The sequence below is a fragment of the Bufo gargarizans genome, chromosome 2 (assembly GCF_014858855.1).
Source record: "Bufo gargarizans isolate SCDJY-AF-19 chromosome 2, ASM1485885v1, whole genome shotgun sequence".
Classification (NCBI taxonomy): Eukaryota; Metazoa; Chordata; class Amphibia; order Anura; family Bufonidae; genus Bufo; species Bufo gargarizans.
The window spans coordinates 189,704,225-189,718,102 of record NC_058081.1 but is presented as its reverse complement, the minus strand read 5'-3'; the positions used below and the strand labels follow the sequence as shown (position 1 = coordinate 189,718,102).

The 13,878-nt window shown below is 42.4% G+C and overlaps 1 protein-coding gene across 4 annotated transcripts in view; it reads right to left on the bottom strand.

Moving 5' to 3' along the window:
- Window positions 1–8,445: 8,445 nt before the first annotated feature.
- AP3B2 (adaptor related protein complex 3 subunit beta 2) overlaps window positions 8,446–13,878 on the bottom strand; it is an 86,924-nt gene continuing 81,491 nt past the window's right edge. For all 4 annotated transcript variants that reach the window (XM_044283338.1, XM_044283339.1, XM_044283335.1 and 1 more), the window contains exon 27: window positions 8,446–10,324. In XM_044283338.1, coding sequence (XP_044139273.1) covers window positions 10,174–10,324 — 151 coding nt within the window. In that variant the 3' untranslated portion in view covers window positions 8,446–10,173. The remainder of the gene's footprint in view (window positions 10,325–13,878) is intronic.

Below are 13,878 nucleotides of genomic sequence, written 5' to 3'. Positions count from 1 at the left end.
AGAGACCCGGGAAGATCCGACCCTTTAAAAGTATAGGGTCAAGGCAGACACCCAGGAGAGGGGAGCAGATGGGGAACTCTATGAGTGGGATAGGCTATAAAGGATCCCCAAGAAATCCATGAGAAGTAAGACCCCTTTGCAGAAGAGACAGCTGGTAGTCCCTAAAAATACCAGCTGGAGATTCTGCAAATCGGACATGATGTCCCCCTAGCAGGACATCTAGGGACCCGCCGCACGGCCCATAGGATTACCCAGAATTTCTTGTGGCCCAGTTTCAATAAGGATGTGCGACAATATTGTAGGACTTGTGACACGTGTCAATGGGTAGGAAAGCCGGGGGACCACCCTAAGGCGAGACTCATGTCAATGCCTTATTATTCATTAGCATACCAGCTGGGAAAACTGCAGGGGGGCACAACGGGCGAACGAAGCTTCGCCCAGACAAACTAGTAAGCAATATCACATCTGTGCACAGTACCCTACATAACCTGCTAGTTATTTCATAATGTCTGGACCCATGTAAGGTCCTCTTTAATATTTATTACCCTGATTCTGTGGTTTACAGAAACACCCCATATGTGGTCGGAAACCGCTGTATGGGCACACGGAAGGGCTCAAAGGGGCAGATTTTGCTAGACTGGTTTTTAGGCATCATGTCATATTTGAAGACCACCTGATGCACCCCTACAATAGAAACTCCCAAAAAGTGACCCCAATTTTGAAACTACAGGATGAGATGACAGTTTTTTTTTGGTGCTATTTTGGAGTACTTATGATTTTTGATCGTTTGATATTACGCTTTTTGTGAAACAAGATAACCACAAAATGGCACCGTTTTTATTTTTGTTTTTTTACGGAGTTCTTCTGACAGGATAGATCATGTGTTTTTGTAGAGCAGGTTGATACGGATGCCACAATACAAAATGTGTATTTTTATTTTTTTGTTTCAATTATACAAAATGAAGCATTTTTGTAAACAAAAATAATGTTTTTAGGTCTTCATTTTCTAAGAAAGCTATATTTCTTTTATTTTGCTGCCGATCATCTTGTGTAGGGTCTTTTCTTTTTGCGGGAAGAGTCGACGTTTTTATAGGTACCATTTTTAAGTACATATGATTTAGTGACCCAAAATTGGTTGTTTTGGCAAAAAATATATATATATTTTTTTTACGGAATTCAACTTAGGGGGTAGCCCCTCTACCCCCTAAGGTGAATTCCGTAAAAAAAAAAAATTGACTTATGTAGGGGCTGAGGTGATGTTTGATTGGTACTATTTTGAGGTACTTTTTGATCACTTGGTATTGCATTTTTTGTGTGATTTAAGGTTCTTTATTGATTTAAGGTGATTTTAGACATAAGGCCTTCCTTCATATAAGATAGGGCCAAGGGCTATCCATAGTATTCAGTATATTGGGCAGACTAGATGGGCCAAATGGTTCTTATCTGCTGACACATTCTATGTTAAGGTGATGTTTTTTGGGGTTTTTTTTTTTACGGCGTTCACCGCAGTGCAGGGGGCAGATGGAGTCAGTGGGAGCCCCCTCCCTCTGTAAACCCTGCATGTGCTGTAGTCAGCGCTGATCGTGGCATGTGAAGTCTTAATCCGCCAGCATCGCTGGATACAGCGATGCCGGTGGATGCAGCATGGACCCATGCTGCTGATTTGGCGGGTCCAGCTCCTACACCCGCCCAATCACATCACGTACATGCACGTGAGGATGTGGCAAGAGACCGCATTCCCTCACGTACTTGAACGTGATAATGCGGGAAGGCGTTAAAGATCTAATATCTTTAGGTACCTTCACATGGGACGACGATCTAGCAGATTGTCAGGAAGGAAGCGTTCCTTCATGACAATCTGCTGATCACTAGCAGAGGAGACCAGTGCATTTACATGCAGCGATCTCCTCCAGAGTATGGGGAGGAGGAATCACTAATGCCATAACTCTTCCCCATACTGTCTCGTTGCTTCCCGTCTACAAAATATGGATATCCTCTGTGTTTTATCACTCCAACCAAAAGAAAGGGTTTATTCTTGTCTGCAATATGGACTAGAATAGAACATGCTCTATTGTGTGGAACAGTGAGTGACACAGATTCATGGAAAATATAGATGTTTGCATGTTCCCATAGAGAGTTACAGTTCAGTGTGATATCTACAAAAAGTACGGATAGCACACTGAAGAAAAATATGGTTGTGTGCATAAGACCTAAGGTTAGGGCTACACAACGTCATGTGTCTCGCGACACATAGGACAAAACTACACTGCAACATGTGTCGCGCAACATTGATGTCGCACAAACATTTTTATAATGATAGTCTATGGCAGTGGTGGCGAACCTATGGCACGGGTGCCAGAGGCGGCACTCAGAGCCCTCTCTGTGGGCACCCGCTCCTTGGAAAAAGTCTAAGGCATACCAATGTGCCCTAGACATTTCCTGCCAATTATCAGCGCAGAGCGCACTATGAACGGCACGGGCAGAGCACTGAGTGTAGGCAGGCTATTATAGCTAAATAATAAAGTACATGGTTACATTACCGTGTTGGCATTTTGCGATAAATAAGTGGGTTTTGGGTTGCAGTTTGGGCACCCGATCTCTAAAAGGTTCGCCATCACTGGTCTATGGTGTCGCACTGCGACGTGACAGTTGCAGAAAAATCTATCTTGGTCGCAGTCGTAGCATGTCGCGCAACACATGTCGTTGTGTAGCCCTAGCCTGCATTAGGGGCCTCCATCAAAAACAGAAACATGCAAGACCCCCTAATGAAACTCAAAAGACCCGATTATCAATGGGGTCCACCTGAGGCCGTTAGTTTCAGTTATGTGCTGTTATGCCATTATTTTTTTCGGAGAAGAACAATGGAAACAACAACACTAGTGTGAACCCAGTCTTAATTTTCTCCTGTAAAGCCTCATGCACACAGCCGTCGTGCGGCCATTCCGTGCATTGGCCGGCCGGGACGAATCAAGACCCATTCAACTTGAATGGGTCCGTGATCCGTACGCACTGCAAAAAAAATAGAACATATTCTATTTTGTTCGCGGTGCGGAGGCACGGACAGAAACACCACAGAAGCCCTCCGTAGTGCTTTTGTGGTGTTCCATACCTCCGTTCCGCACTGCAGCTCCGGATTGCGGACCCATCAAAGTGAATGGGTCTGCATCCGTGATGCGGGGAGCACACAGCCGGTGCCCGCATATTGCGGACCCTCTGTTTGCGGGCCACAATACGGCCATGGCCGTGTGCATGAGGCCTAAGAGTAAGGTCAGTGATTTCCATCAGTGATTATGAGCTAAAACTAGGAATAAAGCTTACATAAAGATAAGGTATAATGGAAAGATCTGCACCTGTTTTAGGTTTCTGACCGGCACCTGGTTTTGGCTCAAAATCACTGATGAAAAACACTGAAGTGTGAGATAAGCCGGATGCACACCACCTTATTTTAGGTCCACTTCTGATCTGCATTTTATGCAGTTTTTGCTCACAATCACTGAAGGTAATCACTGATCAAACACTGACTGTGTGAAAACGGCCTTAGGCCTAAAGGTTTCTTCACACAGGACTAATATTGGGGAAAAACGTTCATATAAACGTTCCTTTATGATAATTGTCCATGTAAAAATCATTGTTTTTGGCCAGTAGATCATGCTGTGTAAACAGCGGTCTCCTGCCCAGAAACAATGGGTCTTTATGTGGGTGAGCGATTACAGTAGCTATCCCTTGTCTCCACTCAGTGAAGCTGATTGCTGTCTGTAAATGCATCTTTCACCACCTCGAGCAGGCAGTTATTGGGAAGGAACTGTACCTTCCTGATCATTGCCTGCTCTGTCAGCATGTATAAATGTGCCCGAAGGCTGGGTTTACACAGGAAGTTTTTGAGACACTGGAAAAATGAAATCAGAAAAACTTTCACCGCTGTGTTACTAGTTAACGAGTTTTCAGCAGATGAAACCAGTATTATTATCTGCAGAAAAAAAATAGCATCTGGTAAAGCAGTGATAAAACTGTATGCAGTTTTTCCAATTTTTTTTTTTCCAGTGGCTCAAAAACACCCTGTGTAAACCCAACTTTACAGCAAGTATATTTACTGAAGCAGACATGTGAAAAGATCTAGCCTGTCCCCTTTTAAATGCATGTATATGTATATTTCATGTGATCTACAAAGGTGCAGATTAACCTTGTAATACATCTTTATAGTGGGTCATAGCTGTTTTTCTGATCCAGGGCTCCAAATGCTTTCCTTCTCACAGACTTAGGACTCGTGCACATGTTTAATGTTGGGTGACTGCATTATATATGTATGCTGTGATATATATATATATATATATATATATATATATATGTATACTGTTCATTTGCACTGTATTTGTGAGGCTCTGTGGAAAGGGTTAATGAATACTGAGAGACTTTTGGGACTTTGAATGAGAAGCTGGTAATTTTCCACAGCTGCCATAGGCTTTAAAGGGAGTCTGTCAGCAGCATTTCACTTATTTAACCTTTCCCACTGCCCTCTAGCATGCTTACTGTTAATCAAAACGTTACCTCTGGCATCTTTCCTGCTGTTATAAATTCATCAAAAACGATCTTTATAAGATATGCAAATGAGGGCTCGCAAGTGCCCAGGGGCAGCGTTACTCTCTTAGGTGCCCTGCTTGTACATGCCTTTTCATTGCGTCCCTCCACCCCTTCCTACCCTCCGCCCGCCCATCCTTTCACTTTGACCGCCTTTCTCTTAGCTTGTTATTCCGGCGAGATCCCGCGCATGCGCACTCCGTCCGTCGGCCATCACATGCACACTGCGATGCCCATTCCTTGTATGGCATCACAGTAACTATTGCACATGCGCCGGCTAACGACGCGAAAACACAACAAAGGAGGCGGTCCATCGGCGCATGCGCATTAATTACTGTGATGCCATACAAGGAATGGGCATCGCAGTGCGCATGCACCGGCCGACGGACGGAGTGCGCATGCGCGGGATCTCGCCGGAATAACAAGCTAAGAGAAAGGCGGTCAAAGTGAAAGGATGGGCGGGCGGAGGGTAGGAAGGGGCGGAGGGACGCATTGAAAAGGCATGTACAAGCAGGGCACCTAAGAGAGTAACGCCGCCCCTGGGCACTTGTGAGCCCTCATTTGCATATCTTATAAAGATCGTTTTTAATGGATTTATAACAGCAGGAAAGATGCCAGAGGTAATGTTTTGATTAACAGCAAGCATGCTAGAGAGCAGTGGGAAAGGTTAAATAAGTGAAATGCTGCTGACAGACTCCCTTTAAAGAAGAGCATGTTTAGGAGGGAAAAAGCCAGACTTGTTTACCACTTAAATCAGGCAGAATGACCTTTTGAATGTCTGGTTTTAGCTATGTTGATGTCTGGAAAAACTGCTGTGTCATTGCCATTGAGTATCATTGAAGCTCTAATGTAAGTCTATGCCAGAAGGGAGTGGTAACTTTGGAATTGTTTGTGCTGAGCTTCTCCACTCCACCTCTCCCACTAGAAGGTTCCAGTCTAGCTAGAAATGTTATATAAGGAGAGCAGCCAGAGCCCCTAGTGTTCTGCAGTTAGCGACCAATGCTTGAAGGGGGAGACTCATGCCAGTCTGGATGAGTGACCAGAAGAAGACGCTGAGATGGGGAAGTATAGCCGCAGACCATGGGTCACCAGTCCTGTGAGCAAGGAGCCACCTAGACTACTGAGCTACAGACCGTGGGCCTCCAGCCTTTGGCAGGGTACCAGCCTTCTGAGAGAGAGGAACAGCTAGCTCAGGCCTTTCCTCAGCATCAAACTCTTCTTCTGCCAGAGAGGAGACTGGAGAAGCTAGCCCTATGCCTCGTCTGTATTATTATGCACCTAAATTTCTCCAGTAAAGAAGCACCCTGGTTTACTGCAGACCCTGACTCTCTGGACTTATTTCCCATTGGGATGTACCATGCCTTACTATCCCTTCTGGAGAGCAGCAACACGTGGTGACACCTCGACGGTGTAGCATTGGGGCCACCCCGGTCACTGCAATATTGTCTTCTGATTTTCTGTGTTGAGTCTGTTTTACCTTTTTCCAACTCCAGGCCACGTCAACTGGTTGCAAAACTGAACTACATTTTATTCAGCCATAGCCTCTTTTAATGTAAAAAGCATATGTTGGCCCTTTAAGCAGTAAACTGCCATTGCGTATTGCTACTAGTGAAAGGGAAACATAGCGTTTTTTTCCTTTTCCTTTGAAAAATTTGAGCTTGATTCTTTTAAATTGAAATAAGCCACTCTACCACTTGCACTTGCCATAGTTTTGGTACATCTCCCCCAGACTGTATTACCCAGCCTACTTTGTCATCTGAAAAGGTACAAGCAGTGCTGTTAATCCAATGAACCTATTAACTTATGAAAGCACTGAAACTTGGGTTTCACCACAGTGTACTGTGGACTAGGGAGTGTAAGAATAATTGACCACAAGTCTTTGGAAATGGTCCTCTAAAGGAGTATTCAAATCTCATACAGTGATGGCATATCATTAGGATATGCTATAACTTTAGGATTGGTGGTGTTCCAACCTCTGGGACAGCCACCCATATTGAGAATGAATGGGTCGCAGCACTGGTTTAGCACTGCATCCCCTTTTAATGTTACCTTTATACATCGACGCTCTTGGTCACATGGTCCTGTGTATGGAACTGCAGCCAGCCGCATTCATTTCAATAAAATGCAGGGCCGGTTCTAGCTTTTCTGCTGCTTGAGATGAAAACTTGAATGGTGCCCCACCCAAGTGCCAAATTCTCAATTCAACCCTCCCCAAGCCTTAGTGCTAAAGACATATTTGGATGGACATTACATTCAGCACTACCAAACATACAGGAGAATACAGAACTACATAACCATTGCATTCAGTGATGTCTCCTCTGATGTAGACGTTCTTTGTCCTTATTTTCTCCATTCTGTCCATGCTGCCATGACAACTTCTTTCAGCTAGGTCTGCACTCTGGAGAGCTTGCGAATGTTCAATACGCTGCTACGCTTCCGGTCTATGCACATTTACTGCTCTGGTAACAGCAGATCAGCGGCACGGCGCAAGATTGAGTGAGATGTCCGGTCCATCAATCAAGGATGTTTGATTATCTCTGTTTGATGAGTTGTACAAATCAGTTTGCTCAACTCTAATTTTACTTTATGTTAGACACTTTCTGGGGCCTAATTAAAATTGGGTTTGAAATTGGAAAAACCCTTTAAAGGCTATGAAAACCTTTTGGGGGCTTTATTTTTTATTCTTGCATTCTACTCATTTTGGGCTAAAAATCATTTTTGCAATTATAACAAATTTTCAACATTTTACAGAGGTTAAATAACTCGGTTTACTCATTATATGAAGGCTCATGTAGAGCTTTTATCTCTGATCTCCTGATCTCATAAACACTCATTATAGCTACATTTGTATCCAACTGATATCAATATGGCTTAAATGAGTGTTTATGAAGTCAGAAGATCAGAGATAAAAGCTCTACATGAGCCTTCATCTGATGGCACTCCGAGTAAACAGAACATTATTTAACCTGTGTAAAACTGCTGAAAAATGTTAATAAAGACCAATTACAAAAATAATTTTTAGCCCAAAATGAGTAGCATGCAATATTAAAAACAAAATTGCCTCCGAAGGTGTTCTGTCACGAGGGTGTCAAGAACCACGCCTGACTCCGTTGTACCCGAGGTCAGGAGGTCGCAGCGGTTGGCTGCATGCTCTATGTAAGATAGGGATGTTTCCCTTTTGTAGCTTTCTGGGCTTGCTTTGCAAACCCTTTTGGCTCACTCAGGGATCCGTAGCTCCTTCTCTCAGCTGTTCCTTGTCCAGCATTCCCAATCCTCCTTATATTCCCCCCTCACACTTCTCTGGTTGCCAGATATAGAGCTTCCTGCCTAGACATCTATTCTGACCCACTGGAGCTGTGTTGCTGCGTTCTCTGATTGTTGCTTTAGAACGCTACCCTCCGGATCCCTGTTGGACCTTTGTGGACAGTTGTTGTCGTCCACCTGGGTGTTTGTGTTTGTCTGTGTTTGTCTGTCCTCTCCCTGGTGTTTCCCTCTTAGTGCAGTGGTGCGGACTAGCGATCCCACTGGCCCGTTCATTATCTAGGGTTCATTTCAGGGAAAGCCAGGGTTTAGGCACGTGATCGGCGTATGGGTGAGGAACCCGTCTAGGGACGTCAGGGCAGTCAGGTGCCAGCCGCGAGGAGAGTTAGGGGTCACCACCTTTCCCTCTCCCTTGGGCAGGACTTTCCCTTTTTCCTCTCTGTGCGTGTTGCCGGTCATTACATGTCCCTAGCCTTTAAGTCAAAAGCATACTGCTGTAATATCCATCTGTAATTTGTACCTGAAACTGGAAATACACCTTAGCATGACAGATATTGTGTAAAAAAAAAAAAAAGACACAGCACACATGCACTTCATGATCATCTTTACTGAAGTTAACAGAAGTTAATAATAAATAAAATGATATTTTTACACTGAAAATTGTAGGGCTAGGAAAGAGTAAGAGGCCACAGGAGTCACTCCAGGGGGGTGCGCTGCTGTCAAATCCCATTAGTGTGTGTGTCAATGAAGGGATCATACTTTGTTGCTTCGAATACAGGTGCATACAGTATAGGAAGCACGGCACAGAAAGAAACGCCAGTAGGTCTCTGATAGATCCTAAGTGTATCAATTAATAATTTATATCTTCCACACACAAATAAGTTGGACCAAAGGTAACTTCCCTAGTCATTTTACAGAACACAGCCCCACACCATATATCAGTATATTAGTTTAGGTTACCCATACGTGGGCTTTTATTTTCTGGAGCATGGAAACACTGAAGGGTTGTAAACACAAGAAGGGGCTCTACCATCCTACCAGTTCTTAAAATATAACTGTAGACCTGTAATTGTAACAATATGCCCTATAGATACATAAGGTTCTGCATTCATTGTTCTATCCTTTATTCTAATTCAAAATAATATTCAGGCCATGTGATTGCAGCATCTTTATCTCTTTCAGTATACATTTGTACTTCCTCCGATTCAGGGATAACAATGATTAAATGAAGATTTACACTTCCCCATGATGGCTTTTATGAAGAAATACTAACTTACAAATTCACTCACAGCAGTTTAAGAGGTTCCACAGGTCACAAAGGATCTGTTCTTAAATGGGTTCTCCGGGAGTGCAATATTGAAGCCCTATACTAGTGATCTCCTTTGGATCTGCTATTTGAAAGGACCGCATCATTCATCTCACTGCGTACCAAGCACAGCGCCATACATTGTATAGTGGCTGTGCTTGGTATTGCTGCCCATGCCCATTCACTTGAATAGGACTGAGCTGTGCATGGGCCATGTGACCATAAAATGTGATGCCACTCCTCTTCGGACAGCTGATGAAGGGGTTGCCGGGAGTCAGACTCTCATCTAAAGATAGGTCATCATTATGGATGAGCAAATTTCATATTTTGAAGTTCATGTTGTGGTATTAACTGAATTGTGTTATGGATTCCGTTACCACGGACCATAACGCAATTCCATGACAGAATGCATAACAGAATGTCTATGGCCTACATAACTGATCTGTTTGGTTTACTTTATGCAGGAGAGGATTCCAGCATAACGGAAACCCGATGGATCCGTTATGCAGGCCATAGACTTCTATTAGAACGGAATGAATAACGGAATGCCTCTAAAAGGCATTCCATTATGCATTCCATCACGGAATTGCGTTATGGCCCGGGGTAATGGAATCCATAACGCAATTCAGTAAATACCACAACATGAACCCGCACACGAACTTCAGTATTTTACTCCCAAGAAAACCCCTTTAAGACTGGTCATACACATTAGCCAAACAGCTATTCCTTCTGATACCCTCATACACATGCATGCTTAGCTTGGACAAGCATGTATGTGTTCTCAGTGGGAAGAGGGGAATAAGCTTCTGATACACACTTCTGGCAGTGGCTTATCTTCCTTGCTCAGGATCGGACATGTTGAAATCTAACAGCCTGACGCCGCTCGTCCATGACATTTGCCGTCAGGGGACTGTCAGGAGGACCACATTCATTAGATGTTCAGCTGACATTAATCTAACATGTATGACCAGTTCACCACTGTTTTAGTGCAAGTAGGAAGTGCACTCTCTGTTACTATATTAAATAACTGATCACTGTGCCAAGGCCTGGACAATGTCCTTAGCCAACATGGTTGCAATCACCATTTTTTCACTATTGATAGTCAGCAGGGCAGAAGACGCATCCTTCAGAGTCAAGGTCACCAGGACGAGGGTTCCACTGGACACGGTTTTAGCTGCAAATCTGTAGACAATTACAAATAATATTAACAAAGTTGTACGAGACCATAAGATTTCCTGCTATGATCTACTACTGCTGTAACATTTAGACACAGTTGAATGCTGTATGATATTTTTGGTACATCTTGTTAAAACGTTAACACGTTTGTCTATCTTTACATTACCTATTGGTTGGTTTACTTTGTGGCAAAAGTTTTGGTACAACTTTGTAGACTGTTAAGCAACACCCTCTTTCCAATAATCCATGCTTAGTCCGCCACTAAGTTACTTAGACTGGCAAGGTATATGGCATGCACATTGGGGGAGATTTATTAAACTGATTCAAAGGAAAACTGGCTTAGTTGCCCATAGCATTTAGAGTCCACCTAGAGTCCAAGGAGCTTTGAAAAATGAAAGATGGAATCTGTTTGCTAGGTGGCTTATGGGGCTACCCCACTAAAGGTGGCCACACATATTAGATGTGTATCAGCTGAACCTGGAAGGATCGGGAGAAAATGCTGCCGGACAAATGTGTTCTAATGTGTATGCCCTTTTTTGCCAGTATTCTGGCGTTAATACTGCCATTTTGCCAGACAACGTACCAGTATGCAGCGGTATTTTTTTTTTATTTTGATTTTTTTTTTAATTCTTAGTAAATCTCCCCCATTTTTTTTTACAGAACTGAAAGGAGACCAGACACATAAATAGTAACAGTAGTGTGTGAAAGGAAAAGTATATTCAAGCAGTCAACAGTCAGCACCCAGATGCCAGAACATAACATTGTTTGTGTAGCCCTAGAGACAATTTACATTACATTTAACCCCCTGAGGGCAGGGAACCATAACAATTTTTATTTTTTTTCATTTTTCCACTTACATTCTGGTGGTCAGAATTTTTTTCACTCATAGTTGTATAAGGCTTTGTTTGTCTTTTGAGAGAAGGAAAGTTGTATTCTATGTGGGGCAATTTTTTGGTACATGTACATTAGTGTTTCATTTGTATTAATTTATAGTTTGGCAAAATGAAGGAAAAAAAGCACCTTTTACAGCATACACTAATCATCATAAATTATTCTATACATTTATTGGATAGGTTGTTAAGGTCATGACACCAAATATGTATGTGTGTGTGTGTATATATGTGTAGCCCCCATCTTGCAGGACGTGATCAGCTGTGTTTCCACTGGGAGCGCCGCACAGGGCTGGATTACAGCACCTGCAATCTAGCAGGAGCAGGTTGGATCCCCAGGTGTTAGTGACAGCAGAGGACTCGAAGAGAAGACAGAAGAATTTATTACTGCTTCTGCCTTCTGCTCAGATAGGTGCATAGCGCTCAGTGAGGTGTCTCGGGGCAGAGGCATGCAGAGCTGCAGGGTCACTAGACCCTGATCAGCTCTGCCTTGTACAAAGCCCCCACAAGAGGCTGGTTTCCTCTGTAACTGGGGGTCCTTTGGATGCTCCAGTTACAGTGAAAATAGTGCCAAAAATAAAATAAGTCTTATTGTCTCCCAAAGGTCTTTTAGTGACCTATTCAGAACAAATTATGTGGCAAAAATACATTAATTAAAAAAAGTAAAAATAAAATGGAAAACAATTAAATGAAAAATCTAAAAAAATACAAATAAAAGGAAAAAGTGTAAAATAAAAAGTCAGTTTCCCCCAGAGGTCTTAGGGGGTATATTATGTGGCAAAAATATATTTTAAAAATAATAAAAGAAAATTTTAAAATAATAAAATTAAAAAGGAAAAACTACTAAATAAAACTGTTCCCTGTCTCGTCCCTACCCCAACAGTCTTTTTATGACCTCTTGGGGGACATATGTGGCAAATATATATATGTGTAGTTTTAATAAAATTAAATACAAATAAAATAAAAAAGTGAAAACTGCTAAATAAAAAATTTCAGTTACATATTATTAAATGCGTTGTCCGCTTTTTTAATATTGATGAGTAATTGAACCAGGCCACCTTCTTCCATTGCTACATGGTGCATGTCTGATGCTCACATGCCTGACTGTATTGGTTAGTACCCACTAATATACGGGAGCTGTCATTTTGGAATTTCTTTGACCTAGTCGTGTAGTCATCACAATTTAGCTCTTTCAGTTGCTCAGATCTCTACACTTAATTTTTCCCGCTTCCAACACCTCATCCTCAAGAACTGACTTTTCACTTGCTGCCTAATATATCCCCCTCCCTGATAGGTGCCAGTGTCACCAGATAACATTAAACAGTGGTTTACGGTTATCACTGATCGGTGTACATGTATGCACAGTACACAGGGAGATGTTAGAGCATACCTAAGTCTTTAACATCAGGAAATATGGGCAGACCTGGAGTCATTCATGTTGCAATGGATGTAAAAATAATAACGGTATATTATATATCTAAACTATGGCTGCAACTGTAGCACTCTGAAGGCTGGCAAAAAAATAAAATAAATTAACCTTATTTTAATCCTAAATAACAAACACATTTAAAGTTTGGATGTGAAGTTCAGAGGAAGAATAAAACTTCTGAAGACTGGGTGTTATACTCTTTAACACACCATGCAGGCACTACCTTATACATGTGGGTTCTGCCTCCGGAATATCTGTGTCACTGCATTAGGAAAGCAACTGATTAACATAGTCTTAAGTGTAGAAATAACACTTGCATATGTAGTTCAGAAATATTTTACATTTTTAAATATCATTTAGACTGGATGGCCTTTCCACGCTTCTACCCTTTCAAACAGCTGATTGGTGGTGGTGGTTGTGTTGGGGGGGGTATTGATGACCGATACTGAGGATAGTTTATCAATATCTGTGCTCAACTCCTTTAAGTAGAAATAATCTTAATTAGTCTAGCTACTTTTAGTTTTGATTAGCAGACCATGGGGAAATATAGAACTATTTTACAGATTAATTATATTTTTTTCTTTCCCTTGGATTCTTCACCACCGTTGTCCATGGCTGCAGCCTCCTCCTCTCTACCACTACCAACATACCTGCTTTCAAGACATATTCATTTAGGCTACTACAGAGGGTGCTGCTATTATGCTTTGACTGATAGGCTCTTAGCCAGCATGGTGCATTACACATAATCAGGTGACTGGCATCTTATAGAAGCCTAAGGTAGTATACAAATGTTGGAGTTGAGGATTGGGTAAAACAGCATGCAAATTTTATTGCGCTGTTGAATGCACATGAAACATGTTAATTTCATTTTTATGGATATAAATGAATGGAGTAGCAGCGCCCTATTGTAACCAGCCGCTCCGTCCATTACAGGGGGGCTCCACGAGGAATGGGGTCCCCGTTTGATCGGTGGGAGGCCCAGCGATAGGCCCCCACGATCTGATAGTCATCCCCGTCCCTGTGGGTAGGGGCTAACTTTCTATAACCAGAATACCCGTTTAAATGCGTTTTTCCAACCTGGTGTTAAATGGGTACACCAGTATACAAAACTTGACGCCTATCAACGTATGTGATACAGAGTAAAAATCCTAAATAAATAGTAATTAAAGCTTTCTGACAATTCTTACCACTTTTTCTTAAATGCCCCAATTTACTCACATGACAACTTTCCGGGTTGTCCC